We start from the raw sequence: 25,505 nt of genomic DNA, 5'->3' as shown, positions 1-25,505 counted from the left end.
GCACAGAATTATTAACTAGATGTATTTCACTCAAAATCATATTGCAAGTGACATGTCATTTTGATATCAGTCGTAACTTTGGAGTGACATCTACGTTGACGAGTTTACAAGTTATTTTGCTTTTTCCCACGAGCTGCGACAAAAATACTTTATTACATTAGATAACAAAATATATATTACAGATAAAAGCAGTGACGGGGTTTGAAAGTGCTAGCCAATCACAAGCGACTACAAACGCGGTCAAGTGTCACGTGACTTGCACGTGACTTCTCAAGAGTAGAGTGCTTGTGTGTTTATTTTTATCTGCGCTGTTAAACTTTGAATCTCTTTTTTTTTGTTTGCGATGTAGATATAAGGATTGAGAGTTGGATCTGCTCTTGTTGCCGTTGTGGCATTTTTCACCAGAGCTTAGCAAGAACTTGCTTCCACATTCGTTGCGCGCGAGCCTTTGATCCGCACTGAGCTAGCTGTCTTCCGTCCGAGCCGAAGCGAACGAGATGCACTTGTTCGGAATGGTTTGCGTGCTCTTGACGAGCGCCCTGTGCAGCGAGGCCGCAAGATGGCGCTCCACACGCGGCAGACACTTTGTGCATAGAGGTCACAGGACTCCTGCTTGGAGCAGAGAGACTTCGCCGACTGCACAGTGGTTCAGGCAGGAACTCGACCACTTCAACGCGACGAACACCGCCACTTGGAACCAGGTACCGTCCCAAGCAATACCGTCTTCACCTCAAGAGCACACGCCCTCCCCCCCTCCCCCCAATCCTCAGGGGCCCCCCGAAGGACCGACAATCTCTCTCAAATTTATCCTCAAAACTACTTTTGTCGAGCACAGTACCTAACAGCGCCACCGTCAAAATTTTTGTTTGTCGGGTTGCACTAACTAATAATATTTCAGAACGCATCCTAATTTACTAAGTGCACCGTCTAGCGATCAAACATGTAAACCACTCCAATTCCAAAGTCAAGCTGTACAGTCTAAACGAGACCTAAAATAGATGTTGACATTTTCTATGGTTGGGGGAATCCCAAGATGATGTATTAAACGGAAATCCCGTAAGAAACCATTAACTTAATCGTAACCATAAAAACCAGCAGCATACTAAGTAATATCATTAATGACATTTTACATTGTTTATTTGATTACCAATAATAAATAGAAGACCATAATATAACAGTGTTAGTATAGTTCGCTATCTTTACTTTCCAAAAGGGCCCCAAATTCTTGTGTGCCCAAGGGGCCCCAGCATAGTTTAAAACGGCCTTGGTCCCAAGCCTCTACACTATTTCTCAACGAAGTACACACTTTCCTCCTCCGCGCATTCACCTTACGTGCGCTCGGTAAAATTCCTAAACACTCTTCCGTCTAGTTCGGCAATAGATGACTATTACAGGCATGCAATTTCCGCGAAACAACCAGAGCGCTTGTAATGTATTCCGGTGCCAACGGCCGTATGCGAGAGACACCATTCCCAAACTTTTGACCTGGCCAATCAGGACGAGTTTTTGCATCCGCACAAAAATCGCTTCTGTTCCTGAAAGTCGCTCAGCCAGTCACGAAACACAGACGATGCTGCAAGGTATTTTTTTTTTGTTTTTACTAACAGCTAGACTAGAAATAATTTTCGCGAAAATAATGCATGCCCCTGATGATTATGTTCATTTATCATGCTGGCCCTTCCACTTCTTAAGAATTTAATTTTGAATACGTGTTTCAATCCCAGAGATTAGGGAAGGATACAGATGGGGCATTAGCCGTCAGACGTGAAGCCATTTTTTCCCCTCCATATTTTTCTGTTTTTCACGTACCAAAATGGCGGACATTTATATTAGTATCAGCTGTTCTATCCTTCTATTAAGGACTGTAGAAGAAAATAGATCAAAATATTACTGGTTAATATGTTAATATATATTAAAAGTCCAGAAAGAATCATCATAATAAAAATGTAATGATATGAGTTGACGTTTTACTCCAATTTGACCTCCAATACAGGTACAGCTGATACATTTGCATCTCCTTTTGGCTTCACACCCCTCACCCAGAATCGGACCTCATGCTCCATTTGTATATTTCCCTAACCTCTGGGGGTCGTTACCACAACGCCGAAATACCGTAATGCCGAATGTCAAAATTGACCACAACGCTGACAGCTCCACAACGCCGAATTACCACAACGCCGAAATACCATAACGCCGAATGTCAAAATTGACCACAACGCCGACAGCTAGAAAACTGATGTTTCTTAAATGTACCTAACGCCGAAATACCACAATAAAACTTAACCTTACCTAACCTAACCTAACCTAACCTAGCGTAATATAACCAAACCTAGTCTAACCTAACCTAGTCTAACCTAACCTAGTCTAGTCTAACCTAGCCTAGTCTAACCTAACCTAGTCTAACCTAACCTAACCTAACCTTTGTGGCAGTCCTGCAATGACATTTTTCGGCGTTAGTGTATTTCGGTGTTGTGGTAATTCGGCGTTGTGGTACACAGCAGTTTTCTAGCTGTCGGCGTTGTGATCAATTTGGCATTTCGGCGTTGTGGCATTTAGGCGTTGTGGCATTTCGGCGTTGTGGTGCGTCCCCATCTCTGGTCCGTAACACCACCACCCCGGCGATCTCGCAGAAGTACTACGTGAGCAAGCGGCACCACCGCAGCGGGGGGCCCGTCTTCCTGTACATCAACGGCGAGGACGCGGCCGACCCGGGCTGGTTCGAGAACGCGGCGTGGATGGAGTACGCCGAGGAGTTCCACGCCCTGTGCTTCATCGTGGAGCACCGCTTCTACGGCGACAGTCGCCCGACGAGGTGAGTCTGCATCGCCGATGATGGCACCGCACCTCGCGGCTGAGGGAAGGTCAGGCCGGGTTCATACCTATGTAAGAATCGCAAGCAGAGCGATCGAGAGAAACTAACGACCCCCGGGGGTGAGGGGGGAATTGATTTGGTCTTTCCCCCTTATTCCAGTACCTATTGTACAACTTAACAAACCTCACAATTCAAATAAAAAATTTAATACTTTAAACATTACCATCTCCATAACTGTAAACGTATAGTCTTGCGTACCACATAAGTTGTGAGGTTTCCGAAGAATTGTGTCATAAAAATACTGTCACTCGTCATTTTCTAAGGAATGACATCAGTTACGTCATTAGATCTGGTTTTTACTTTTTTGCCCCAGCTAGGACAGTAAAATCACAAGACCAGTTGCGAGATCAGGCAATTTAAACGACAACAGAATAAAAAAATTGCTGCTCATAAAACTTTGCTGCTGGAGGTCCAATTTATGACGAGTTTAACATGATATTTAAGTAGCTTTACTTCTGGGTTGTAGCCGTCTCCTTGGCGAATAATTCACCGACGTTTCAGTCGACATTGCAGTCGCCATAATCAGGTAGCAGAGCAGTTACCTACTGTACTGCAATGTCAACCTAAACTTCGGTGAATTATTCGCCAAGGACACGGCTACAACCCAGAAGCCAAGCTACTTCAGACAATGGCCGTGAAAGCCGACGAACATTATTAACATGATATTTAATCATTTACTCTCTGGAATCTAACGCAAATCACGGACGGATCTAATATCCAATAATTAAACTATCTCGCACCCTCCAAAAGCCGATGCAATTCCCTGCGATCGGCGTCTACGCTTCAGACCCCCAGAACTGGGTCAAATTATAAATGGTGCCGTGAACTTTCGAAGGACGGAAATGTTAGTACGCCATCGAGGCAGCAGCGAAACTCGTTTCCTCTCCGCACATTGTCCGTCGAGAAGCCAGTTCAGTAACCCGGAGCTCTCCCGGTCCACCAACCAGCACCCCGCGAAAGACCTAAGCCCCGCCCTCACAGCCAAATTTCCATTTTATGAACAGAGTTTTATTGTGATCTATTTGACTTTTTATATCTGCGGCATTTATTCATTGGTAGATGAATTTCTTAAATTAGAATTGTTATTTGTATATTTTGAAAAATAATTGAAATTGACTATCCGACTAGTCTGGAAATACAGCTTCCCTATTGGCCAGGAGGAAAGAAAGACTGTGAGTCACCCTGACTGGTACCGTAGGCCACGCGAGAAACACAAGGACGTCCGTTGACAGTGGGTGCTGACTCTTTAGACATGCGCCGTCGTGCCAAGCTAGGGCGCATAGTTTTAATAACTGTATATTTAACATGAAATCACAATTAAAACATGTGTCGAACTCAATAACCATATTGATGACTTCTACGGATATCAGAACTGAAAATAATAAAAAAACAACATAGAACAGCACAGACAAATTTAATCTTTAAGGTCATTGACGCAGGTTATAGGAAACAGGAGGCAACATAGTTGACGATGGAGAACTGGGAAGGTTGTTACTATTCCCAGTTGCAAGATCCGGGGCTCGAACTGGGACGGGATCAGAATTCCAGTCTGGAAATGCTAACTTCTTCTTGATCAGCTACGTACTTACTGGATATTCCTCTTACTGGTTTGCAGATTTTCTACTACTCTAGTATTAATGTTCTCTGTTACTGATTATAGCTTATGGTTTTCATGTACTGATAAATTAAATAACTTTCTTGAAAATTTATCTTTTTTTTTACTTCTCATTTGAAATTGATTCATAAATTTCCCTGAAATTAACAATACTTGGAATTTCTCAGGCAACAAATGCATACACATAACAAAATTTTATAGGATGTCACATTTGTCTGGCAGATAAAATGTCTTCTTTACTCCACATCTGGGATGACAATAACACGCCATTTATCCTGTACCTCACCGTAATTTTCGACTGCCACACAATATATTAGAGACTGAGTAAATCTAGAGTATGAGCTGGCTAACGTAATACCAAACTGCAATCCTTCATTTGTTCTTTCTGCTGAGGCGTGTAGTACCGCTTCAACTAGTATTGAAATTTTTGTTGTACATTTTTTGCTATAATTTTCCAATTAGCATACTGTTAAAAGTTTGTTGTACCATAATTTAGGACTGTTCCGTACATTATTTTGTGCCTTTTTTTAATGACTGTAGTCACGCGTACCGAAACTATGGCGCTCGTGTTTGGTGTGTTTCCTGATCTCATCGAGGCGTGGTGACGGAGCCGAACTGTTGAGCTCTACATAATTTATCGTTGAAGTTATTTGTGCTCAGTTTTTTTACCGCCTCCTTGGTTTGCTTCGTAAATTTGATATTATTTATCATGAATCCAAACTTACGACATTTTCTACCTCCTTTGCAATCGAATTAAAAAAAAACATAAAATCATTTGAGATAACTCATTCATTGTATACATTATTCGGAATCGCTTTTTTAATCTCCCATTTCATTTCATTCGGAAATATGATTGTTTGTAATAAAACAAAACTTACCTTATTAACATCCATTAAAAAGTTTTATTTTAAATACTGAAAAATTAACCAATTTCAATAACTAGTGTATGCATGCAAATTTATTATTTGCCGCTTTATTAGAAAGATTTTTTTTCTTCTCAAAACCAAACTTTTCCCTCGGGGGTGGAATCATAAAAAATAATTGTTTTATTACTGTCGGTATGTTGGCAAAGATAATAATGAAGAAATACCGGATTAAGATCAGCGACGGAATGGGAATCAGCAAATTGCCAGGAGACGAAGAAAGCATAATCAACAATGTAACAGCCGTTGCCACAGAGATTATCGGCAAAGGTGGTTAAATATCGGAAAAAAAATTACTTAAAGAAGAACTAAGAAGAATTGAGGAAAAATAACTCTTGGAAGTGCAAACGGACTTCTCCTGGAGAATCCACTTGCTAAATGTCATAGCTCTAGGATTTTCTGTCTCCACACCACGCGAACTAGACAGAAAATAACTCTCGCTTTTTTTTGTCGTCCATATTATATGTTTTGTTTTATCAATGGGTTCTTCCAGTTAGCCTTCTATGTTCATATGTGCTTTAAATTTTTGAACTAAATTCCCCCCACCAAAATTATCTGTCATTTCTAAGCATAAACATGAGCTAGGTAATGCTTGCTATCTGGGTGTTTATGTATCGATGGAAAATCACACAAACCTCCCAGCGGTGTTATGTCAAATATATAGTATATACATACAAGAATGTCCCAGTTATATATTTTAATAGTATTAACTGTAAGCGTTGAAGAGTGTTGGTTCAAAGATACATATGCAGCCCTACATACGCAAAATGGCGACACCTGAGCGTAATTTTCCCAATTAGTAGAGGGTGAATCTGTAAACTTTATTTGGCAACAGGAATGATCCCCTCTCCATTGAAATCTCTTTGTGCGAAAGTGGTTGAACGTCGAAGTCCCTGACTGTTCGATTGGCCGTAATGGTTGAGACGACAGAGCTCTTTTTCGCTGGCCTCCACGTTCACCTGACATCACACCGTGAGTTTTTTTTCTTTGGAGTTTTATAAAAGATCGTGTCTACGTTCTATCACTATGATTTGTCAGAGTTGAGACACGGAATTGATGAGGCTTTTGCCTCCATTACTCCGGACTTGTTAACCAAAGTGTGAGAAGAATTGGACTTTAGGTTGGTTGTGTGCGTATAACTAAAGGTGCACATATTGCACATTTGAAAGAAAAACTAGATTAGTTTATCTTGAATTTGGTGTATGACATATTGTAAGTATACTAAAATAACTTATAATATACCACTGAAAGTGGGCAATACTTTAATGGACACACAGCGGGGGTCCCGGTGGACCTCGAGAGCGCATCACCCCCCCACTCCGCCACATTCATCCACACGACCACACACCAGCATCCCACCACAGCCGAGAGGCCAAACAGCCACCCTCTACCACAGACTCCAGAATCATTTACACTCAAACACATCAAAAACGTACGCACAGACACAAAACAAGAGATAATGGGCGGCAATAAGCTGCCTGGGACTCTTTGTGAGCCCCTGGATCGAAGCCACAGACAGGCATGCAGACCGGGCAGTGACAACAGTGTCAGTTCCGTGACGCACTAGTCGCTGACTGTGCTGTACGCACTAGCAACTGATCCGAGCCCCTTTATGGTGTTCCTGTCTGCTCCAGAGACCTCAGCGTGGAGCACCTGCGCTACCTGAGCAGCGAGCAGGCCCTCGCAGACTTCGCGGCCTTCGTGCGCGGCATGCAGACCAAGTACAGCCTGCCGGCGAGCACCAAGTGGGTGGCCTTCGGGGGCTCGTACGCCGGGGCGCTGGCCGCCTGGCTGCGCCTCAAGTACCCGGACCGCGTGCACGCCGCCGTCTCGTCCAGCGGCACCCTGCTCGCCGTCGCCGACTTCCAGGGTCAGACCTCCTCCCTCTCCCTCTAAGTGACCACCTCTATTCTGGTTAACTCAGAGCACCTCTATTCTGGCCAAGTCATATTGCATTGGATCCTGGAGAGCTCTACCCACCTCTATTATGGTTAACTCATAATGCTTTGTATCTTGGAGAGCTCTTCATACCTCTGTTCTGGTAACTAATAGAGCACTGAATCTTGGATAGCTCTATCTACCTCTGTTATGGTTAACTCATACTGCTTTGGATCTTGGAGAGCTGTACCTACCTCTATTCTGGTTAAGTCATAATGCTTTGGATCTTTGAGAGCTCTATGTACCTCTGGTCTGGTTAATCCATATAGCTTTGGATCCTGGAGAGCTCTAACTACCTCTGTTATGGTTAAATCATACTGCTTTGGATCTTGAAGAGCTTTACATACCTCTATTCTGGATAAGACATTTTGGATTGGATCTTGAAGAAAGATGGTACAGCCATGGTACATGGCAACCGCCATGTTTGAACATCAATATAGTTTTATTGGGAATACCAACAAAATTAACAAGTTCAATTATATTTGAAAGCAGATTCAATTAGTTTGTCAAGATTTGGAAACACTAGGATTCATTGTTAACTGATAGTTACATTTAAAATGTACTGTAGAGCTCTTCTATGAAAATAGATTTGTCGCACCAGCCACCTGGGGGTCACGTTAATTAAGAGTTGATTACTTTTTACAAAGGTGCATTATTTAGGTCATTATGTATGTAATGTGCTTAATAGTATCACACATTATGATGACTTCATAATATCAGTTTAATGTGACTTCGTAGTGTTTACCATGATGTACTGGGCTGTAATCAATTATACCATACATGTTATGGTAGGGTTATATGACTATCAGCATGGTCATTGTGGAAACAATCAGTAACTATTAATCCCCTGTGCTGTGCGGTTTTTTATCCTACAGTAGTCGATTTCCGGGATCACATCCACCAACGTCTGAAAGTTCTCTTGTTAAATCCAAGACATGACGGCAATCTTAGATTCAATGAAACAGCTTCACTGTTGACAGAGTGAATATTCTAAAGAAATCGGCTATTCCTTTTCTATATTTTACTAGCTAAACCCGGCCACGCTTCGTTGTGGCTCGGACTGAAATAATGGGAAAGTTAATCAAAGTATTCTACTAGCGAACATAGATTCAACGAAGAAACACATAATTTAATTTAATACCCTGCTTTACGTTGCTGTGGATATGCTGTGAATGAAAGGAAATGAAGACAATTATTTTCACATCAATTAAATTTTTTAAAGCTAGTGGATTGACTACATTTTTTATTTGTCCATTTTATGCATAAACATAAAAATCAAATGTTTACCGACTCTTTTGAGATGTGACGTTTAATTTTCTCAATTCAAACCGCACACTTACAAAGATTACTTTTGCACTTTATTGATAATCACAGCGAACCCAAGGCGTATTTGAAATTGAAGCTGTTTGAACTCGAACGCTATGTCGGTCGGAATGAATAGTATTCGAGGAAGTAGTACGTATTCACCTTTATGAGGTCCAGTCGGAATTGTTACTTCAATTAGATTTTTCATCTTTTTTCAACTACTAATCGCGTACCATTGCATAAATTTGGCTGATTGATGTTTTGGAGTAATATAATTGCCACTCCAATTTTCAAATTCAGAATGCATGATGGTAATCCGGTAACATAGAGTGAATTACGAAATTCTGTTGGAAAATTCACTACTTCACTTTGGTTTATCAAGGAGTTGAATATCACTGTTTCACCTAAAATTCTGTTTAGAATGATGTTATTCATATCGTATAGGGCGACATTTTTAGCCGCTAGAATGGCTCTTGCGGTTAACCATGCATGCCTTCGATCATTTGTTTCGATGCTTTGGAAAACCTTGTCTTCAAACTCTTCTTCTGCATTCACGAAATTCCAAAAATTAAATGGGTTCGTGATTTCTCCTGTTTCTGGATTTGTAGGTACAGTACCGTTACCGACCTCGAGTAATTGTCTTGAAAATATGTCGGCTATTGGATGGGTTTGAAGCTGAACTCTCATGTATGTTGGTCGTTAAAAACGTTTCTTTTAAACGAGCTCCATAATGCTGAATATTTCAAACAGGCATTCAATTTATTAACTGGTGTTGAGCGAGATATAACTGGAAGCGTTTGTCTGAAGTCACCAGGTAGTAACACCAATTCTCCACCAAATAGAACATGATTATTTCTCAAATCTTTCAATGTATCGTCTAATGCTTGCAATGACTTCATGTGAACCAACTCGTAGAACGCGAAATATGGCAAGCGAAAACAAAAGACGGTGGTAAGTTTTTTTTTTTCGCGCACGCATTCCAAGGAGAATATTGTTACGGACGTGGGAGACAAGGCCACGAAGTGCGCCAGTTACCTGAGCTGCCTGGCGGCCCCGCACGGTCACTGACGTCACATGCATACCTTCAGGGATCATAGCATCTTGCACTCGCGCCCGGCCCCGTTACCTATCCTCTAGTGACCTGGGAATTCCGCGGGCCACCGCGTGGAATGTCGTGAATAAGCGCCGTTATTCCGGATGATTCGAGCGTCGGGTTGGCCCGGGATGACGCGACACGACACAACCACTACAGTCGGTTACAGAAATACAGCCAAGGGTATAAAAGCGGCGACGCCAGCCTCCGCGGGGGTTCCAACAGGCGAGTTGAGTGAAAAGCGTGTTCGTCGAGCGGCGCGATGCGGAGCGACAAAACCGTGCGAGTGAAACGTGCGAGACTATGTGTGCGGACAGGTGCGAGGTAAGGAGTTAACCAATGTTGAGTCTAGCTCTAGTGAGGAGTGATAACTGTGTAATGGATAGATGTTTAGTGATTTATGAACATATATTTTTAAGTGCGAGTGATTTGTGAACAAACATTAAGTGTGGTAATATAATTAGTAATGGAAATATTAGTAGTAAATAAAACTTGATAAAAATTTATTGGAATATCCTTACGAACCTGTTTTCCTCACTCTTAGAAATATTTTCAATATTCAGAATCTTTCCAGGGTCTTTGGAATCAAATTTTAAGACTATACTCATGGGACTCTGAGTGTTCACTCGCTGCGGTTGTGGGGTAACCGAGTAATTGGGGCACGGGGCTGGCGCGGCGCGCTGCTGGCTGGCAGATAACACAGATCCATGTGTAGTTTATCTGCTCGGCCACATGCTGCTGTCGCCGCGCATCGCGGTCACTGGGTCAGGTTCGCGCAACCGGCTGCGAGTGGAGGGGGAAGTATGTTCAGCTGTCCCGGCCGGTTGTTTGTAAAATTGGTTCCGACAACCCTGGATTGTTCTGGTAGGCGCGGCGGAGCGCGGATGGGTTTCAAGCGACCGCAAGTGGTTAATCGTGGCTCACTCCGGTAGTGGCGATGCCCCTCGGAGGAAACGAGTTTGTGATGTAGACGTATTAGGCACACTCGACGATTTATATGCCCCTTCTTAACTAGAGTTTTCGAGGTAGAAATTCAGGCGGTACCGAGGACAAGAAATGGACCAAGTTAAATGTTGAAATCGAGAACAAGGAACTTAGTATAAACAGCCTGAGTACGAGACAGTTATATTTTAGGGGAACTTTTAAATAAAGTGCAAGATTAGTCTAAGAGCCGGTCGGTCGTACCAATAAGGATAAAGTTTGGTGACTCTCTCACTCTGTCTATAATTGTTTTTAGTTATGGATTGTGACTAATTTTCTAGTTTGCTAAAATCTGTAATCGATATCGCTCAGTATTTCGGAACCATAGAAGACAAATTTTAATTTTATTTGTAAATAAATTGACTATTTTTGAAGCAGTAATTAATTTTAAATTAATGTTAGTCCTTATTTTGAGTGGTTAAACTTACTTTAGAAGCATCATGTAGAGGATGTTTGAAAATTAAAGATCTCGATGATGGTACCTCTCGTAATGTTTAGCTCTACCAGAAGAATTTTTATACACCGAGTTTACGTTTCCTCAAGTTAGTTTAAGAAGTTTGACACGCGCTCCTTATTAGTTTTAAATTATTACTTTATTTATTTTTTAATTTGAAACCCACGTGTTAAAATATATTCATTCCATGAAGAGTCCAATCTCCTTTCTCGCTAGAACTTCCAGAGATAATTAGGTTCTAAACTACATATTAGCAGAATTTTAATAAAACGTATAAGAATTATATTTAAAAAGCATATTTCTTTTGCTTTTTAAAAATGCTCAGACCCGTACTTGTTTATTTCTAACCGAACACCATAATATCAAAATTCATGCTTCTTACTTTGAAAATCATGTCCATCCCGATCCAAAAAAATTCAGAAATGTTTTTAAAAATTTTACTATAAAAATAATTGGGTATTGAAATGCAACGTCGTATTAAAATTTCAAGTCAATAGATCGACTGTTTTTCGTGTTAAGCGAGCACAAACATACGGAGGTTAAATTTTTATATTTAGATTTATATTTTTCTTTTAGAAATGTTGTTATTAATTTTCGTTTTGTCGATTGGACTATAACATTTTAAATTATTGTATTCATATAAAAACTTCAATTCAATTGAAGATAATGTTTAAAAATTTATGTTCATTGCAAAATCTTAAATAGCTACAGTTTCTCCGACACTGCTTTATCTGAAGGGGTTTAAATAAGAAATCCATTCTATAATACATATTGAAGAACAATACATTAGACTCTTAAGAATACAAATACGCTTATAGGGGCATTTATTTTCAGGCAAAATAATTAGTATCCTAATTGATAAAGCTATTAACTCGTGAAAACTGCTAGTGTTTCGTAATGCCATAATGTATTGTTAGCAGAGAGTTACTTCATTTGCAGATTAAACTGTTATATACATATCAATTATTTTAACTGACCTTCAACACAATAGATAATATATTTATGATTTGGTATAGTGATCGAAAATACTTGCAAGTACAACTTCACTAGTTAATGGTTTCGTGCGTAATTATTTTGTTTTAGATTTCTACGGTACGGTAGTTTCAAGTCTGTCGACGTCTGGCGAGGGCTGCGTGGAAGCTATTCAAAGTGCTACAACGGAAATGAGCTCCTTGCTGGGTAGCAGTGGTGGACAGGAGTCGGTGAAGAAGTTATTCGGGTAAAATTTTTGATTATGTTATCTATGTGAACTTTGTGTCTTTGTCCATGCCGTGGGTTCCACGTGAGTGGTGAGGGGTTCGAGACTTGTGTGAGGTGCGGGTGTGACCTTGCTGTGTCGGAACATGACGCCACGCGCTCCGCACACAACTTCAAGTTCATGACAACACATAAAAACATAAATGAATGCGAATGCATATCTTGTTACATTTGAATGGCAATGAGTTCCGGCCCGATTATTTTTTCCCCCTTACCAGTCGAGATTATCGCAACTTCGGCAAACCTCGAGCTCAGAAGGTCCACCATTCTCTCGTCGGGGCCTGAAGAGAGCTCTGATGGATGGTGCTGATACGGCGCGTGCTTTTTGCATGGCTGATGAGGACGAAAATGTCACCTCATCTACTTGACCATTAATTTTTTTTACAACTAAAAGAACCTCCGGTTTGGCAACGGATCCTTGTATTTTATTCCGTTATTTTTTTTCTCATGGTGTATCATTCGAGATGAATCAAAGAACTTCCATTCCAGGCGAGAGAAAAAAAAGAGAGAGGCGCAGTTTGGATCTGTGCCGTAATTTTTCGTGAAAACGTCCAGATAAAATCATAAAAGGTGTTTCGTATTAATACGTAATTATATTTTCAATCTCTATGATACATTGGTTACGAAGAGTAGTATAATGGTTACAGAAGTGATAAACCACACGCATGCGCCTGCACTGGTAAGAGGACGTCACAGCCAAGAAAAAACACTGCGCTGCGAACACGTAAAGACACGGTGTGGCTCAACCATTGTTGACGCATTATTAGTACGTAGTTAATAGCGATAGAAACTCTGAAGGAATTTTTCCACTCGAGAAAGTTTGACCGACTGTCACTATGAAGAGCGAATAGATATATTTTCACGTGACAAAGGCCACACGTCACAGAGTTATTAGCGGCGCAAATCAAGGTAATTCTCGAAGATAATAGTGGACCGCGAACAACATCTATGACGTCTTGGTGCCATCAAGGTCAAGTCTTGTCAGGGTGTGGGGATCGAACTGGTGATGCATCACGCCCTATAAGGACCACCGAGGACCTATTCTAGGCAAGCGTGACCTTGTATTCACTTCTCTGTCTCCGGAAGCATAGTTCGTTCTAAAGAAATCAGTACTAGTCAAATGCAAAACATGATCACATTCTATTAGCGTGCGTGTATTTGTCTCAACTGGACTTTAGCGCCACAAATGCTTCATCACCTCCGAGCGGGAAGTAATTTAACTCACCAATAGGTGCATTCCAAGACGTTCTGGTAAGGTAGCGATTACGCATTGCCGTATTGGCCCTGACTTGCGGGTCATATTTTTGAACGGAGCCCTGCACGAGGCTAGAAACAGTTGAACATCGCGGAATGAGAACGTCACTTGATGTACTTCTGCAATGTTTTTTTTTTACGTTATAACGTCTAATAAATCGATGAACGCCGGCTGCACGCTAGAAAAAGTGTCCCGTTACAAACATTTACGCGGTGTCCCGTTACGCTCATTGTACGCTTGCGCCGTATCTCTCTTCCACTCTATTGGAACCACCATCGATTTGACTTTTTCGAGGCATATTAAACTTGAAACACTCCCATTCGTTTCCTACTTTTCCTATCATCGTCCTATCCTTAACAGAATAACACAGATTGGAAGAAGTTAAATAGAAAACATGTATAAAACTTATAGTTAAAATAATCACTTCGTTAAAGTAATAAACATATTTGAATTAATGAGTGCAAATAAAAGTAAATTTATCAATTAAATTGTAGATTTCATTTCACTCCTTTGTATCCATACAAAATAGTGATAATTCAATAAAAATTATACAATTTTATTCATAAAAGTACTCAATCATTTCATCAATGTTTTGTTATGACGTTGTCACGTTAAACTATCGTCCGTAAACCAACTTTACAGACAACCATTTTTTTTGTTAACATTTAAATAAGAACGATGGGAGGTATATTTAAAAATATTTGAAGTTAATATTTTTTTTGTTTAATTTCAATTCTAGTGTATTAAGTCACGTAAGTATAAACTAATAACGCTCGTACACGCAACTTTTTTTTTTATCTTTTGGTTATATGTATATTTTACTTTTAATGTGGTACTACCATATCGCAATTTTCGTGTGATGCCTGGATTTCATGAATATGATTCGTCTGAAAATTCGGCAGAAAATTTAAGTATTTCGCTGTGAATAGCAAGATGTATACAACACAAAGGAAATATGTGACGATGCGCTGTTAAATTTTTTTTTTCCTTTGTCAGATAACCAATGCTGTAAACCTAATCCGAACGTCTTGGAATACCATCCTAAGAACTCAATGTTTTAATGGGAAGTAAATATCTATGTTTTAATATATTAATATAAACTATAATTTTTTTGTAAGAATACAACCTGCGAAAATAGATTATAATTTATTCACAATAGAAATTGAAAATAGTTATAACATGCAATATTTCTTTTACTTCCATTTTCGTAATTACTGCAGGCGTAAAATATGTTGAAAAAAAAAACTTTGTAATACTAAGAAGTTAATTTGCTGCCAGTATTGTAGAAGCAACTCCTATGAAGATGATTCCAGAATGTTGATTAATTATGACAAGTTTTAAGTTGTTTATTGGTTTCAGCACTGTAGTATTTCAATTATTCAGATAGATTACCAGCAGTTAACATTCAGAGAATAATCGCTTTTAATTACAACTGCAGACTGACTGATTTGACGTGTCATCGGAAACGAGAAATTTACTGACCAATAACAGTGACAGTTTCGTTCTTTAATCTCACGCAGACAAACTCCATGTCATGGACTGAGTGCTCCCGACATGGTTAATAACCCGCGCACCCTCAATCTGTTTGGTGGATTGAAACACGTTCCACTCATTGGATAACTCGTCATGTGTGACAAGTATCTGACAAGTCAGGAGTTTGATTTGATAAACTTAGATCGATCATACGCTTACACTCGAAAACAAAAACACCACGCATTTGTTATTTGTATAGGAAAAATTATAGCATGATTTCATGGAAAGCTAAATAACCCATGTGACTAAGAGTTTGAAGCCTAAATAAATATTATTAAAACCCTCATGCCTTCCTTGTGAGAAAAACTTGATTGAACATTTTTTTTCCCTTCAAATGTGAATGTCTCAGTTTTATTTTCCAGCAACCTATAACGTAAGACTAATATAATTAATGTTTTGTTTACCATACTATTCTAATGCTATACAAAGAATGGGCTTGTAAAACTATTTTCGGACTGTGTATAGAACTCGCAAAGAAACTGCAGATACTTATTAGTTTATGAAGAGGAGGCAGAAATTTTTAAGAATATACACACGGAAATGCTAATTGTTAATCGCTAAAGCTGTCACAGTGCAAAATGAAATACACTGTAATCCTTTTAAATATAATGCCATATAAAAAAAGGCACACAGCTAACCATACATTTCTAACATGCAAACAGTGACTATAAGCATGCTTGCTGATAAAAAACATTCTAAATAACAGGGGTTGAGAGTTCCTCAATGTACTGTTACACATCAGTAATAACAGAGTAAACCTAAGCTCTGTTATCATTTTGTCACACTTCACTCTCTCTTGATTGAGGACTTGTGTAACTGGTGGATCTTTTAGTTTCAAAAGGCAAAATAATGATTACGTCTGAATGTAAGTACCTCTGTGTTTTTTTAACTTTTGATTACTTTCATATTAAAATAATATTTGATAAATTGATTGACAAATATACTAACATGGATTTAAAATTAAATTATCTAAATAATGGGCCAGCCCTAATTATAAAATTACCATTAATTAGACAGAATTAAAATAAAATCAGCCACAATAAACCGTTTAAGTTCCTTTCAAAATCCCAGCACACTTATAGCAATTAAAATCCCAAAAAGAAAAATGTATACTGTTCCGATCTTTTCAACGTCGTGATTTAATGTTATGCTGAAGATATAAAAAAACTGAAGGACTGGAGGTTTTACATTTTCTGGCCGAAGTTGAGCTGCTAACGAGGCGTCAGGGCGCCTCAGTCGTCCTGATTACTGGAGGGAGGACTCGAGGGTAGAGTAATCAAGTCCGCATCCGGGCCTTGGAACCTTATCCGGCCCTTGAACCCTGTCTGTGAAAAAGTCCGTAACAAACATGTTCAGAACTGACAGTTAGCAAAATAGGCAGAAAATGCCTACTAACATGATGGTCGGGGAAATAAAGTTTGAAAAAAAAAACTCACCATACAGGGAGATGGCGTATAGCGTCAGCCAGGGTGCGGAGATCGCGAACACGCGGTTGTCGCGGACGTTTCCATGATTAAAAAAATAAAAAATGATTAAGTATAATTAACGAAGCATGACTACTTATACGAAGTACGCAAACTGACTAATTAATAAATACTAAAGTTGTAGGAAGAATATCCCTAGCCTAGCTGATTACAACTTTAAACAACGACCGGAGTGAAGTCTTGATGTGTTGCTTACCGGCGATATGGTGTGGTCAGTCTGCTGTCGCAGCGCGAAGTAAGTTTGGGGCGGCAACGACTCGTAATTAAAAGACTACGTCAATCAAAGGAAGAGGGGAGGCTTCGGCTTCTGGACCGAAATGTTCCGAAATTTCAGAGGGAGAGGTCGAGAAATACTAACTTCAATATCTCGAAGTTGGTTGTACTGGCCGATGTCAGCGCAACCTACTGAGGGGTGTCCGAAACAAGGAGAGATCGACTCACACGAGACGACTTCTAACGAATTGGGCTTATGGAGGGGACTAGTGCAGCGCTCTGGTGGCTTAAAAATGAACCACGGGGCACTGTTTTTTTGCGTGAGGCGCCAGAGGCAGGCGTTTAGCGGGCGTTCAAACACCCAGGAGAAATAATTCGCAACGCTGCCACTATAGGTCAGAGGCAGTACATTCTGAGACTGGAGTCGTGGCCTCGAGACAGGCAGAGGTTATTGACCGGTCAGTGCTCTGGGCAGTGCTCCCAGGAAAGCCTGGAGAAGGGGGAGGGGGGGAGGAAACTTCGATGACGGTGGGAACCAGGCTCTACTGAGCCCGGAGGCGTGACTGTACGTTGGTGAAAATGACTCGAGATCATGCCATGGAGTGCTCACGTCAGGCGAGGTCTTAGAAACAGCCTGCTCTGATAGCTTGCAGGGCATAGCAGTTCTTGTCACGGCTTAAGGGAGAATTGCAGGCTACGGACGTGCGCCGAAGCGGGGATTAAGACGATAGCACTTGCTGGGTCATTAGATGGTCGGCAAAATTAATTTTATGCTGGGAAAGATTGGGGATACAGGTCTGACAAACATTAAATGGGAGTGTACAGGAGGCGGAAAAAGTTTTAGTTCTTGCAGCAAAAAATGACTGGCGACATTGTTTTTCAAAAAATTCAAATTCAACATTGTGCCAAAAATGCTAATTGGCGGCACAGTACACAGTTACGGCTGTAGCAATAAAAAAAGGAGCATTTACGGACCTGCGCTCTTTTACCATTTCTGCCTTCTCTACATGTCCTGCATACATGCTAACAGTTTTAAAGGTATTTTTGATACAGTCTGAATCAGAGTGTTACACACACACATCCACACATCCCATAACTCAGCGTCAAGCCATGAGAATGTTTTAGGCTAATTAATCGCATTTAAGAAACAAAAAATTCGAAAAATGTCGTATTTTTCGAGTAAAAGGAATTTTTTTAAACTCTATTGTTGATGACAACCTCTATGGCAGAGGGGAAAGCTTGTCGGTGTGGCAGGATGTGCAGCGGGTTCGACGCGGGCAGCCTGCTCGACGCGGGCAGCCTGTACTGCGTCCTGGCGGACGGCGTGGCAGACGTGGTGCAGGACAACAACAACGACAAGCCGTCCTGGGACTCGTCCAGCACCGACGTCGACGCCATGTGCCGCGTCATGACCAACGCCTCCGTGGGCTCGCCGGCGCAGCGCTACTCCGCGCTCACCGCGCTCACCACGGGCTCCGGCGAGGACGACTGCGCGGACTACTCCTACAGGAGCACGGTGGACTACGTCCTCGACACCGCCTGGGGGGGCGCCGGCGACGGGGGTGAGGCCGGCAGCCGGCAGTGTACCCTGGAATATTCTAGAACAGCGGTTCCCGAACGGTGGGGCGCGACTCGATCCTAAAACTATCAGAAACCATCGGATAAACATTCAGAAAATATAAGAAAAATCTAAAAAAAAAAAAACAAAACGAATTGTGTGCAAACACATATCTATTGTTAAATAAATAACTGTTTTGCAACAAAGTGCTTATGTTTTGTCCACCATTTTGAAATCAGAAAACAAATGGTTGATCGGTATCGTAAAAAGGCATATATATATATATATATATATATATATATATATTTGATGGTAAATTATATGTACATAAAGAAGGGATACAATTCAAATAAGTTTTTTTTTTTTTACTCCACCATGGAACGATAGACCGTGGATGTATTCCTATATGGAAAGGTCGGTCGCCAGCTGAAAAAGTCTGGGAACCACTGTTATAGAAGCTTTTGAAAACTATTGGAATCTTCATGTTCATAGCACCTTTTATGTTGTGCCGTTTATCATAATTTTCGGGCACTAGTTTTGAATTTTAAGTTAAATTTTTCATTTTTAAAGAAGGAAACTAAAAAAAATTAAGTTGCATTTTGAATTTCATTTAATTTTGATTCCATTTATGTACTCTCCGACGTAATCTTGTGCAACCCAGTGCATCACCGCTTGTTCGCAGGACCAATTCAATACTTTTGCTGACGATTGGTTATCGCAGCATCACGGCCGCTGTTTGCATCACGTTTTCTCCCTGTAACAGTATGACACGACGCTTTTCCCAGGCGACATAGCAAGTTTTGACCCCCCTTCCCTCTTCTCCCCCCTGTGGCTTCTTGGGAACTTCAACCCGGAGCATCGACCTCCAGTGAACCCGCGCAGGGTACATGGTCTCTCCAAGGACATACACCCTTGTCCTACAGAGCCCTCAGCGAACCCTAGCGACTGCAAAAATCCCTAACCTAGCTCTGTCCGCTGGTTGCGAGTGCGCCCAGTGCACTCTCGCGGACGTTTCTGTGACCCTCCAGCCAGTTTCTCCTCTTGGCCGCCAGAGCGCACTACTCATCCCTCCCATAAGAGTGTGGCCCCCGGGCCACATTTATGCGTTTTTTTTTTGCTGTTATTGATTTTACGCTTTATTCCCATTTTATAGAATTCTTTTAATATTTTATAAAATCTTAGTTATTGTATTTTTGGTTGTTTATTTAATGATTGTGATTATTTTCTTTTATAGTTATATTTTGGTTTGAGTTCGTTCTAATTTTATTGCTAATCAATATTTATATCGATTGTGTTTCTATGGCCGGCTACTGGGAGCGCGAATTCGATTCGCCAATGACGTGATGAGCGCCCGAGTGCCGGCGGGGGCGGACTGAACTGAGCGCCGAGGTCTGTTGGTTTTTGGAGTCGCCGCGACCGGACGTGTGTCGCGAGGCAAGCTGAACGGCTTTTTGACTCTGCACCGGCCAGCCCTTGGCGGAGCCTGCTGAGATGGGGCCTTGCCTTACCCGGAGGCGTGTTCAGCGGAGAGATATTCAAGATTTACGCTAAGGTAAAGAGGCGACACATAGTTTTGGCTGTAGCGGGTTCTGGATGAAGAATATATTATTAAAAAGAAGCATAGCTTTGCAAGTTGAACTTATTTACGAACCACGTATTACAGTGGAAGCTTACTGGTTAAACCCTCCATTTGTTAAAATGAGTCAACGCTACTTTGCTTGACTTTGATCAATGTGGAGTGCATCATAAGTTTTGTAGGAATTCACGTCATTACCTCAAGAGATTAATAATTTAAATTTTGTTTACCTGCGTGTTTTGTCCTCGGAACTAAAACATTTTCACTGAAGCCTCCTCGCCCAGACTAAGTGATATTTTCCTTGGCACATTTGACTGAGCTATATAAATGCATTTTCAGCTGTTCCATTATAAGAAGCAAGACGTGCAAGTATTGATGGACGTGCGCGTGTATAAATCCGGCTCCCAGTAGGACTTTTTTTGAAACTTTCATAATTAATTTTTTTTATTTATATAGTATTTTTATGGTATAAGTATTATCTGATTTTTAGCATAGAGTCTTATATATATTGTAATATATCTTAATAGGTTGAGGTAATCGCCATGCAAAAGTGTTTAATATTTTTTGTTTATGAATGCTACGAAAGATGTTACCGATATTAAATTTTTGGATAGTCTTAATCTGCTTGGTGTTTTTAATGAGCCAAAGTCTTGCTGTGTACGTTTGTCATTATTCTCCCTTTCATAGCTCGACCACCCGGGTGCAACTTTTGGAGCGAAATACCTATTTCAGATTTTGCCTTTTTTTTTGTATTGATAGTTACCCAGGGTGAGCCGGGGACGGGACCCCCCCCCCCCCTCCTTCCAATTTGACCGGAAGGCGGGTTTCAAGAGACAGCTTGTCATAATCGACTTTGGAAGCAGTCGCGGTGCGATTGCGACCTTAGTTCACCCGCGACCCTGGTGAGCGCGCGGCGAGCGCTTTTTCCGTCTGCTTAGCCCTTCGAGGATCTTCGTGTAACTTCGGAACCTTTCGGTCCGGACGCCAAAGTCTCCCCCCCCCCCCCCCAACCTTTTTATTGAGTTATTCCTTTTAATTAAGAGACGCGGCCCCTCCGGGGACACTTCGCGTCGCGATTCCAGACGGACTTCATTAGATTATCGGCGGATCGGCGAGACGCACAGCTAGACTTCTGTCCGGCCGTAACCGAAGATGTAGTCAGTTATACAAGGGATGCCATCCCTATAAATTATTTTTAGTAGTTTAGTCCGTCTGTACACAACATAGTATTTATATTTTTAAATATTTTTTTTTTTTTTAATTATGGAAACGCTTGCGACTCCCACGACTCCCGCGATCCCGCGATCTTCAGATCCGGACGTGCTACGCTTCGGGATCTAGAAGCTACCTTCCCTGTCTGGTGAGCTCCTATTAGTTTTATTCCCCGACCTCCCCTTATCTTTTTGCAGGCATTTTCTGCCCAGTTTGCTAACTGTCTGTGTACCAGTTCTGATCATGTTTGATTCGGACTGTTCACAGACAGGTCCAAGAGCCGGATGCGGACCTAGCCGCATTTTCGCACACTCCCTCTCCAACAAACAGGCGCCCTGACGCCATGTTGACTGCTGGACTCCGGCCAGCGAGCATCAGACCTCCGGCCCGACAGTATTTATGAACCTTTGGAATAACATTTAAATTATTATGTTTGAAGAGATAAGAACTTTATAAAACTTTCGTTCTGGACTTTAAGAACTTACATTGGGATTGTTTCTGCCTCTTTGTATTTTTTTAAAATTGATTTTGTTGATTTATATTACATGAAACCTTTAATATAATTAGGGCCGGCCCATATATTTTTAACATATCCAAGAGCTTTTTTAATTATGTAATTGAAATTATGTTTTAACGCATTTTAATACCTCTTATTAATTTGTCTCTCATTCGACTGTTATAAGTTTCATCATTTAAATAAATATAGAGTAATTATATTCAGGCGGAATCACACCTTGCTTCTGTTCATTCCTAATGTTCTTGTGAAACTAAAAGGTCCACTGTTACAGCAGTGTGTAATGTCAATGATAGTATTTATGTATTTAATCTTATTTACCTACACTGCCACAACGTAACAATGTTCTAGATTCTAGAATATTCTGAAAGGATCGATCGAACATTTTCGCGTATCCCATGCAGCCAAAATGTCTCGAATGTTTTATTTCAAATGCATCATTCGCTATCGTAGATTTCCTCATAAAATTTACAGTAAGAACTGCATGAATAAATGTTTGATATTAGCCCATTGCAAGCGATTTTTTTTGCGTTGATATTTGACGAAAGAAAATTGTAACCTGGTTTGATATATTACAAATCACCAAGAGTTAGATTATTCATCAATTTTGGGAAGGTAAGAACTAGGAAAATGGTAGAATATATTAAGCAGACTATAGTGCCAATAAGTTCTACTGCAGGGTAGGTGGGTTCGGATAATACAAAAATACCACACATGGACAGAACTGCAGCGACTGTTTTGTCTCGTGTGTTTTTGGCGCAGACCGCCAGTGGATGTACCAGACGTGCACCGAGTTCGGCTTCTTCGGGACGTCTTCTCTGGCGCCACATGTTTTTGGCGACAAATTTCCTTTGGAGTACTTCGTCCAGCAGTGCTCAGACGTGTTCGGCTCCAGGTAAGCCACACTTACCAAACACTTGGTGCCAGATGTTAAGCGTGCTTTATAGATATTGCCAACACCTTGGATGACGATACATAAAGCCAAGCATAACGGAATAACTGCAAAAACAACCTTTTAATTATTGATAAAGGGATAATTAATTCGTAAGCAAATAAACTTTTAAGTCGAATATGGATTTCTTAAACACAAATGTATATTTTACTGAAAACAAAAAAATATATATATTTTTTTTTAAAGCCAAAACAATTTGTTGTATCAGTTATTCTAGCCGATATTTATTTAGCCACATACCCTAAACTTAATTTATTTTTTGGCTCACAAAAAACATTTTTTGAGAAATGACAAATCGAAAGCTTAATTTAGCTCACATGAGGGATTCTTTCTTCTTAATTTTTATTTTAAATCACATATTTAGTCCATAATTGTTAAAATAAATTAAACAGGAAATTTAATATATACTATGGCTATGATTTCTTATCCTGAAAATTATATTTATTTTCTTTTTCCATTGTTAACAATGTGTTTATTAATATGTTCATGTGTTCACAAAGTTAAGTAATTATATTTAGTTAGCACTATATTCAAGAGTATGATTTTTTGCACCCACATACCCTTAATGCTGTAGTTTTAAATATAATTTTATAATGTATAATATAATGTAATTTTTCCTTTAACGAAAATTTTCATGTGATATAGTTTCAGCAATTTGGTTACTAAAGCTAGCTATTGATCTATATGTATTGTCTTTAACTTAATGACAACCAAATTATCTGAGGTACTTTCGTGATATAACTCAGTATACACTTTTTATTGTAAAATAATGATGAAAAACTATCATGCATTTTGTTTTCAATAGTATATTGTTATCAGTAATTCAAAGTAGCGAATTTTTTGTAATATTTTTGGTTCAAGAGATTTAATTTATTCGTTGTCCTCATGTTAATGGCATTATTTGTTTTGAAGGTTCAACGCCACTTCACTGAACGCGGGAGTGAAGCGTACCAACAAGATCTACGGGGGACGGTCCATCCAAGTTTCCAATGTCGTGTTTGTTCAAGGATCCATCGATCCATGGCACACACTAGGAATTACTCACAGCAATTCAAATTCAAGTCCTGCCATATTCATAAAAGGTAACATGCGCACCCACCGCTAGCACTGACTGAGGTACAAGTATGAGCCAAATCATTTTTAGAGCTTAATTTTGAAGATAAGACTAGAAACAGAAAAAGGCGCGTTATGACAATGATGGGAGTGAATTTTCACGATGTGCGCGCAACATTCAACGAAATTTTTACATCATGAAAAAAAAAAATGCTACATACAAAAATCTACATAAAAATAAAAAAATTATATATGTGCTTTTAAATCATATACGTTAGTAATTGACATTGAAAACTCTTACATACAATTAAAACCATTTATTTATTATGAATAATGATATAAATTGTGTTTTTAAACCTTTTCAAGTGTGCTTATATAAGTGAGGTTATTTTCCCGTATTTATAATTTATTTTCATTATAAATTATAAATATTTAAAATTTAAATTTAAAAATTAGAATTTATAATAATAATATTAATGTATTTATATTATTAATTAAAATTCATCTTGATTATTTTACTAAATTAAATAGTAATATGTACATGTTTATATCAATATAAAATGCTGAGTATTTTTTAAACTTTTAATTTTATTGAATTTATACTTTTCAAGCCGTATTTATATCACTCAAATTCTTTTATCGTTTTATTTCTATTAATTATTTCCATGCAAAAATAAAGTTAGTTTTTTTCATCACGCAAAGTAAGTATAACATGTAACGCGCACCCATTCTTGTTTCTTCTGTTGCAGATACGTCGCACTGCGCAGACATGTTAGGCACCTCCTCCACAGACCTGCCTCAGCTGACTGCGGCGCGCGCTCAGATCCGCGGGTACCTCAGGCAGTGGCTGAGCGCCTAGCCTCAGGACAAACCCCCCCCCCCCCCCCCTCCAGCAACCAGCCACGAGTCCGTCACTGCCGCGATGCTGTCGTCGGGCGAAATCGTGTTATCGAAATAAATGTTTACATACAACTGTCTTTAAATCTTTGTTATCGAAAAACTTGCCCGCGGTACCTCAAACTACAGGAAAGGTACGTAAACTAACTAAAAAAATAACAACATAATATGTTAAAAACTTAACACTCCATAAATATACATTTGAACATTGTTGGCACTACTTAGAACTTAATAATATTGAATTTTTGGGACGTTAACTGCGATCTAGGATTTTTAAAAGCATCTGATAGATTCTCAGATATGCCAATGAAAATGTTCGTTGGTAACGTCTCCTGTAAGAAGGAGCGGAGGATACACAGCTCAAAATATGTTATGGTGTGATTTATTTCAATGGGAGATGTGCGCTGAGGTCACATTTTCATCTGTAATTAGGTTCGCTAGTCCAACGCTAGCTTGTATTAAGAAACACAGATTCGGCTAGGGACCAATTCATTAAAAATATAAGTTTGCTAGACATTTGTGAATGACGTTATACTGGAGATCTGCCTTGCACCCTGAAAGGTTGTTTGTCATACACGTATTTTTTCTGTCATGGGCAAGAACAAGTTTATTGTAAGATTTTTTTTTTTTTACCAGTTCTCCCGGATGTCCTTCGGGAATTCAGGCAATAGGTTGTTAAAAGCCAGTTCCGCACGATACCCATTCCCTTAGCAGTTTTCATACCCAAGTTCTGTTAGCGCGCCTGCTCTCGTGCAGGTAACATTCCAGCACTATTCCAAGGGGTATGTCTCTGATGGGCATAAAAGTTTTCATACCCGCA

The 25,505-nt window shown here is 40.0% G+C and overlaps 1 protein-coding gene across 1 annotated transcript; it reads left to right on the top strand.

Annotated features, from left to right (window-relative positions):
• Positions 1 to 356: 356 nt before the first annotated feature.
• LOC134535635 (putative serine protease K12H4.7) lies at positions 357 to 24,765 on the top strand. Its single transcript, XM_063374813.1, has 8 exons — positions 357 to 701; positions 2,631 to 2,812; positions 7,045 to 7,280; positions 12,265 to 12,400; positions 18,178 to 18,485; positions 22,546 to 22,678; positions 23,648 to 23,817; positions 24,538 to 24,765. Exons 1-8 carry the CDS (start codon positions 498 to 500, stop codon positions 24,645 to 24,647), a joined length of 1,479 nt encoding a protein of 492 aa, XP_063230883.1. The 5' UTR covers positions 357 to 497; the 3' UTR covers positions 24,648 to 24,765.
• The last annotated feature ends 740 nt before the right edge of the window (positions 24,766 to 25,505 follow it).

The sequence above is a fragment of the Bacillus rossius genome, chromosome 10, assembly GCF_032445375.1.
Source record: "Bacillus rossius redtenbacheri isolate Brsri chromosome 10, Brsri_v3, whole genome shotgun sequence".
In the NCBI taxonomy this organism is placed as follows: Eukaryota; Metazoa; Arthropoda; class Insecta; order Phasmatodea; family Bacillidae; genus Bacillus; species Bacillus rossius.
This window is presented reverse-complemented; position numbering and strand designations above follow the sequence as displayed.

Bases quoted from the DNA above. Each gene is read 5' to 3' on its own strand.
- LOC134535635 (XM_063374813.1), top strand. From the start codon at position 498: ATGCACTTGTTCGGAATGGTTTGCGTGCTCTTGACGAGCGCCCTGTGC. The intron at 2,813-7,044 runs GTGAGTCTGCAT...TGTCTGCTCCAG, and splicing joins GGCGACAGTCGCCCGACGAG to AGACCTCAGCGTGGAGCACC. The intron at 7,281-12,264 runs GTCAGACCTCCT...ATTTTGTTTTAG, and splicing joins CGCCGTCGCCGACTTCCAGG to ATTTCTACGGTACGGTAGTT.